The following is a 6581-nucleotide window of genomic DNA, read 5'->3' as shown; positions in this document are numbered from 1 at the left end:
GGCCCGTCTCGGTGTGTCCGTGGACTTTTGATTTCTGGCAGGAAAAGCAGGACCGAACCCAGTTTCCCGCGTCGCGGGAGATGCCGTGCCACACGCACTTTTGTGTTAGCAGTCGTGTTGTCGCTCGTCGTGAAGGATGTGACAGGTCGTGGACAAGGTCGAAAACGCGACGGCGAAGGGATGCTGACATCGCAGAGGATGGTGGTACCGGAATCACCCAGGGGAACGTCCTTCCACTTTAGGGCTGTGAGTGATGTTCTCGCCGCTGTCGTCTCAGAGTCCCGTTGCTGCTCCATGGCAAGGATGTTGTAGTCGAATCCCAGTTGAACTGAGTCTATCTCAACTCTGGAGAGGGCGTCGGCTAAAGGTGCGTCCACACTAGCGGGCAAAGCCTGGCGGGCATTGCCCGTGCCGGGCAATGCCCGCCGCGCACACAGAAACTGACGTCCACACAGCAACGCCTGCCTGGCCCAGTCAGAGGCGGGCAGCCGTGCAGCCAGGCAGAAAACTGTGCGGTACGACAATATGCGAGGCAAGAAGGACCGCATTATACTTGGTCTGTCCCTGAAAAAGAAAAAGGACAAAGTGGAGAAAAAGAAGTGGTGTAAAGACTGGCTAACTAATAGAAAACAGTTGGGAAGTAATGCTACGATTTTTCGTGAATTGCAAGCTGAAAATATAAATGAGTTCACAAACTATGTGAGAATGGACCCAAGTACTTTCTATAAACTCCTTGCAAAAGTCAAACCATATATAGAGAAACAGGATACCAGACTGAGGGACAGCATAACAGCAGAAGCTAGACTGGAGGCCACCCTCCTGTATCTCTGTCACGGATGTTCCTACACATTTCTGCAGTACACCTCAAGAATTTCTAAGCAGAGTTTGTCGCAGATAATACCTGAAACATGTGATGCTATATATCAAGTGCTGAAGGAGGATTACCTGCAGGTAAGAATATATTTGTAGTGAAATTACCCATTTCAAGACAGTATGCATATATTACTAGTACTCATTATAGGTAATAGGTCTTTATACCAGTGAGGTATACCTTTAGGATAAGAAATCTAATATAGGCCCCCGTACTAATGTATTTTACTTACATAAACAACCGTGTTGCGCCACACACTTAAATAATGTTAAAAAAGTGATCAAGGATTGATATGGATGGAGGAGGCGATACGATCAGCTGACTTTGACAGTCTGCACTAGTATGTAGTCACGTGAGGTTTAACTGAAATCCGAACTCGTACGCTCATTAGTGTAAATTGTAATAGGATGTATATTAATGCACGATTACATACAGTTATGAAGGAGAGGTAACTTGTTTATACAAACACACTTGTACACGTATATTAATTTATTATACGTACGTTCAGTATTTGAAACAAATTGTCATACTACTTGTTTTTCAAGACACCAGTAATTAAACCGAATTATATTATTTGTCATTATTATTATTACATATTGCATAAACGTATGTGGTATACAAAACCCTATCTATAGCTAATGTTTGGCACACAATTTAATGTTAGTATAATTTATTCTTCATTAATTTACAACTAATATTACGTAACAGAATAACAAAAATATGTATATCAGTAAGGGAAACATAGGTTTTATGTTCTTAGAAGGGGATCATAATGTAATAATGATTGTTTGTTGTTATGGCACACCTTGAAGCATTAACTTTGCTTACTATTCCACAATCATCGTAGACGATGAAAGTTTACCTAATTTCCCTAGAAAGAGAATGTCATTTATTAGTTTTTGAGCATATATTTTGTTCTCATTAGACATCTGTCGAAGATCATTAGCTACAACATTCCCGAAATCACTATTTCCGTCGTTGTCATTGGATGACGATAGTGCCTTTAGCTGTTGGAAAGCTTCTTGTACGATGCTGTCTGTGTCATCAGAAACTGGTTTCGAAGATCTTTTGCCACTTGTTGATGGTGTAGATGTTGATGCTCGTTTCTTCGTTTTGGTTGTTGTAGAAGAGGATGTACTCGTACTAACTGGGGTAGAAATAGACGCTGCAGTAGGTGTGATAAACGTGGTAACTGGAGGTGTTACATCATCAGACTCTTCCAAAAGTTCTAGTAGTTGTTGATCGTTGTAGATCTGAAGAGGTAAAGATTGATAAAATAATGAAGGTGAATGCATAACAATTATAATAACTATCCCCTTGTACATCTCCACAGACACCTAAAACCCCTGAGGACTGGAAGCATGTGGCTCATGGGTTTGAGGAGAGATGGAATTTTCCAAATTGTCTTGGATCCATAGATGGAAAGCATATTGTCATAAGGGCTCCACCTGGCAGCGGATCCTATTATTATAACTATAAAGGCTGTCACAGCATAGTACTCATGGCCATATGCGATGCTAACTCTGAGTTTATCTATGTGGACGTGGGTAGGAATGGAAGGGTGTCTGATGGCGGTGTGTGGGACAACAGTCCTATGAGTAGCCATATTGCAAATGGCACTGCAGGGCTGCCAGATGATGCAGTTCTTCCTCATAGTGAGAGGATACTACCGTTTGTCTTTGTGGCAGACGACGCATTTCCTTTACAACGCCACATAATGAAACCTTTTCCACATCGCCAACAAAGCCATAAGGAAAGGATTTTTTCCTACCGCTTAAGTAGGGCTCGACGGGTTGTGGAAAATGCATTTGGAATACTTGCGAGTAGGTTTCGTATCTTCCACTCTCCAATCAATCTCCATCCGGACAAGGTTGTATCACTTGTACTCGCATGCACGTGTATGCATAACTTCCTCAGGAGAGACCAAGTGACTCAGTACACACAACCTGACGGATCTTTGGATTCGGAGGACCTGCTGCAAAGGACTGTTGCCCCTGGTGAATGGAGAGGAAAATCAGGACTGATTGGACTGCAGAGAGCGGGACGGAACGCAACTCATGAGGCCAAGTTTGTCAGAGAACAGTACATGGAATACTTTTTGGAAGAAAATTCATTAGCCTGGCAGGACCAAATGGCTACCTAGTAATACTGGTGCCACACTGGGAGTGTTAACTGGATCTGTAAAATATGTATACATGTTGCCATGTACTGGTTCACTATTTTGTACTTGTTTAATATGCATGTGAATGGGTTTGTTGTTTCACGTCTACATTTCTTTACAATAAAGAAACATAAATTAATCATTATCAGGCTTGATTGTTATAATTTGCCAAACCAATAATCCTTCCCTTGAGTAATTTGATTAGGCTGGATGGCGAACGTGAACTCTACAATCACGAGACAGTACCCACAATGTCAGTCTCTGCACCGTGTACTTCGGGTGGGTCACACTCACACAGTTTCTAGTGGCAGTGGGCGGCTGCCTACCTTGAAGTGGCAGGGAGGTGTCAGCCGGGCTCAAGTGGTGGGAAGCGGCCGAGACAGCGAGCGCGCGGCCTGGCTGGTCGGTAGCAACGGGCAGTAGTCGGTCGCCGCCAGACAACACGCCACTTCATCCATTATCGAAGCCAGGAACATCACGACAGCTGACCGCAACACAAATCCCCCCACCCATTGAAAAATAGTCTTGTACTCAGTAATTTGCTCCCTGGACTTTCAACACCCACACTGTCATTTGTTGCGGCCCTATGTCCTGACACGATGAATATCAGCCAGTGATCGTGCTCTCTCTCTCTCTCTCTCTCTCTCTCTCTCTCTCTCTCTCTCTCTCTCTCTCTCTCTCTCTCTCTCTCTCTCTCTCTCTCTCATTATATATGTAAATCTCTATCTATTAATATCTCAATCTCTAAATCTCTATTTCTCAATCTCTCTATATCTACTATATATATGTATCTATCTCTATATCTCTATATCTATCTTTCTCCCTCTCTCTGAGTTTATAATGACGATATTCTTAAATCTTTTACATCTGGCATGAAACATATACTACATTTTGTACAAGACAGTGCTTAACCATAATAATGACTGGAAGGTGCTTTATCGGTGGTTAAGAATTTGGGGTCATCTAAAAAATGCTGTGGATGTACAATAAAGGATAAATTCTGAAAATTATTTGCTAAATCTGACCTTAATATGAAATAAATCTACTTTGACACAATTTTTAGTTATTTTATGTATCTTCGTGTTCATCGGACCATTGACAACTTACCACCACTGTTCATAGGAAAAAAATCATGGTAATTACACAAATATCACTATTCTAGATCAGTGGTTTCTAACCTTTCCATAGCCAGAGAACACTAAAGAAAAAATTTGTACTCTAGTTGAACCTCTCAAATATAACATGTTAATGTATGAATACAAATATTAAAAAAAAAGGCTAAAAATTAAAGGGTAAACCTGTTTCGGAGGACCCTTTCAGACTGCTAGTTCACCAAACCCCCGAGGTTCGATCGAATCGAGGTTAAGAACCACTGATATAGATAACTCTCTTGCCTATAGTATACGCACCTCATGATCAGATTGTGTAAGTATCTCCGATGCAGATCCAGCTTCATTACCTTCTCTGAGGTCCATGCTACATACTGATGTACCTATTGTATCACCATCATTTAAGAACGACAGTGAATCAAAACACCACAGTGTTGGTGTGTATATGTCTGCCGTTGCAGCCCCCGACTTCTCTGACTTTTCTTTTTTTCTTAGTTCCCGTCTGTATTGGTTGCGTAGTGTGTCGATTTTCTTTCTAATTTCATCCACCGTTGCGTACACACTTACATCTTGCATTTCTTTTGCTACACTCTGGAATGCTGCACGTTTTTTTGTCTCTGTCCATTTTCACCTGCCATAGGCATGGGTGTTGCCGATACAGTTCAATTAGGTGAAGGATTGTATGTCTCGACCACTGATTCTTGCTTGGCGGAGCGCTAGCCATGATGTTCTGATGTGGACGTTGTGTAAATCCCTGACAAACTGAACATCATAGCTCTAATACAGCTCCTATCGTAACCTCGTATGTCTGGCAGAGACGCACTGCCGGGAGCAGCGGGCAGTGCCCGGTGAAATCGCTCAACTATCATCACGGGCAGTTTACTCATCTGCCCGTGGGCAAAGGCGGAGAAAACATCAACGGGCAAATATCTCGCTTCTGCCCGCGGGCATTGCCCGCTAGTGTGGACGCGCCTTAAGGGGTTCTTCCTGCCTGGCAGATGTCTGAAGGTGCAGTTAAACTCGGAGATGGCTAAGAGGTGCCGGCGATGTCGTGGGGACCAGGCGTCCGTCTGTCTAGTAAAGGCGTGAACCAAGAGCATGTGGTCGGTCTGGATGGTGAAGGTTGCACCCTCCAGGAAGTGGCGGAAATGGCGGACGGCTTGGTGGACAGTGATAAGTTCTCTGTCGAAGGCGGGAGTAGTTCCTTTCAGCCTTAATGAGTTTGCGGCTGAAGAAACTCAAAGGGCGTGGCTGGCCATGGGTGATTTGTTCCAAAACAGCGCCAATGGAGATGTTGCTGGCGTCCGTGATGACGATGAGAGGCTTCCCGGGAACTGGAAAAGCAAGGAGGGCTGCCGCGGCGAGGGCGTCTTTCGCTCTCTGGAAAGCATCTGCTTGAGAGGGGCCGGTTTGAGGAGAACAATGTTGGCAGAAGAAAAAAAGAACATAAGAACATAACAACGTAGGAGTCTGCAAGAGGCCGGTAGGCCTGTACAAGGCAGCTCCTTTGAACCTAAGCTCCCGTTAACCCCACCTAATATCACTGCCCATGAATTTATCTAATCTATTTTTGAATGTGACAATTGTATTGGCACTTAACCACATGACTGCCCAGCCAGTTCCACTCATCTACCACTCTGTTAATAAACCAATTTTTGTTATGTCCCTGTTGAATCTGAATTTATCCAGTTTAAACCCATTACTACGTGTCCTACCCGGTTCTCTTACCGACATAACCTTATGAATATCCCCCTTATTAAATCCCTTCATCCCTTTATAAACATCAATCATGTCTCCACGCACCCTTTGCCTATCCTAGAGAATGCAAGTTTAACTGTTTGAGTCTTTCCTCGTATGGCAAGTTTCGTAACCCTTGCGATATATTTCTTTATGTCGAGATGAAGATGACAGGTTCTGTCTATCTCTGATGGTGGGGGAGATGTGTCTAGCCCCGGGACATGAGGTACTACTCTTTATGGAGAAAGCTGGCCTTCTCCATTTGCTATAGTAGCTTTATCAAACCCGCCTTTAGTTTTATTATTTTATATTTCATACTACTATGCTATATATAGGCAGATTATAAATAGATAGTCATTCCTATTATAAATACGTTCTTCGGCGCCATATGACCCCGGCTGTTGCGGAGCCAGTTATTATATTAAACAATCAATCAATTCGTAATCCTTGAATCATCTTAGTCATCCTCCTCCGCACCGATTGTAACATTTTGATATCCATTTTATAGTAAGGTGACCAGAACTGAACCGCATAATCAAGATGAGGTCTAACTAATGCTAAGTATAGTTTGAGGAAGACCTAGGCGCTTCTGTTGCTTTTGCTCCTTGAAATAAAACCCAGTACCCTGTTTGCTCGATTTCTAGCTTGAATGCATTGTGCCCTTGGATGGAGATCAGAGCTTACTAGGACCCCTAGGTCCCTC

At 43.2% G+C, this 6581-nt stretch overlaps 1 protein-coding gene across 1 annotated transcript; it reads right to left on the bottom strand.

Moving 5' to 3' along the window:
- Positions 1 to 262: 262 nt before the first annotated feature.
- Positions 263 to 5862, bottom strand: LOC126993289 (uncharacterized). The gene is made up of 2 exons (XM_050852247.1): positions 4433 to 5862; positions 263 to 2208 (listed from the first exon to the last, which is right to left on the bottom strand). The coding sequence occupies exons 1-2, from the start codon at positions 4715 to 4717 to the stop codon at positions 1699 to 1701; spliced, it is 795 nt and encodes a 264-aa protein (XP_050708204.1). The 5' UTR covers positions 4718 to 5862; the 3' UTR covers positions 263 to 1698.
- Between the last annotated feature and the right edge of the window lie 719 nt (positions 5863 to 6581).

The sequence above is a fragment of the Eriocheir sinensis genome, unplaced genomic scaffold (genome assembly GCF_024679095.1).
Source record: "Eriocheir sinensis breed Jianghai 21 unplaced genomic scaffold, ASM2467909v1 Scaffold598, whole genome shotgun sequence".
Lineage (NCBI taxonomy): Eukaryota > Metazoa > Arthropoda > Malacostraca > Decapoda > Varunidae > Eriocheir > Eriocheir sinensis.
The sequence above is the reverse complement of the archived record's forward strand: the minus strand, read 5'-3'. Positions and strand labels throughout refer to the sequence as shown.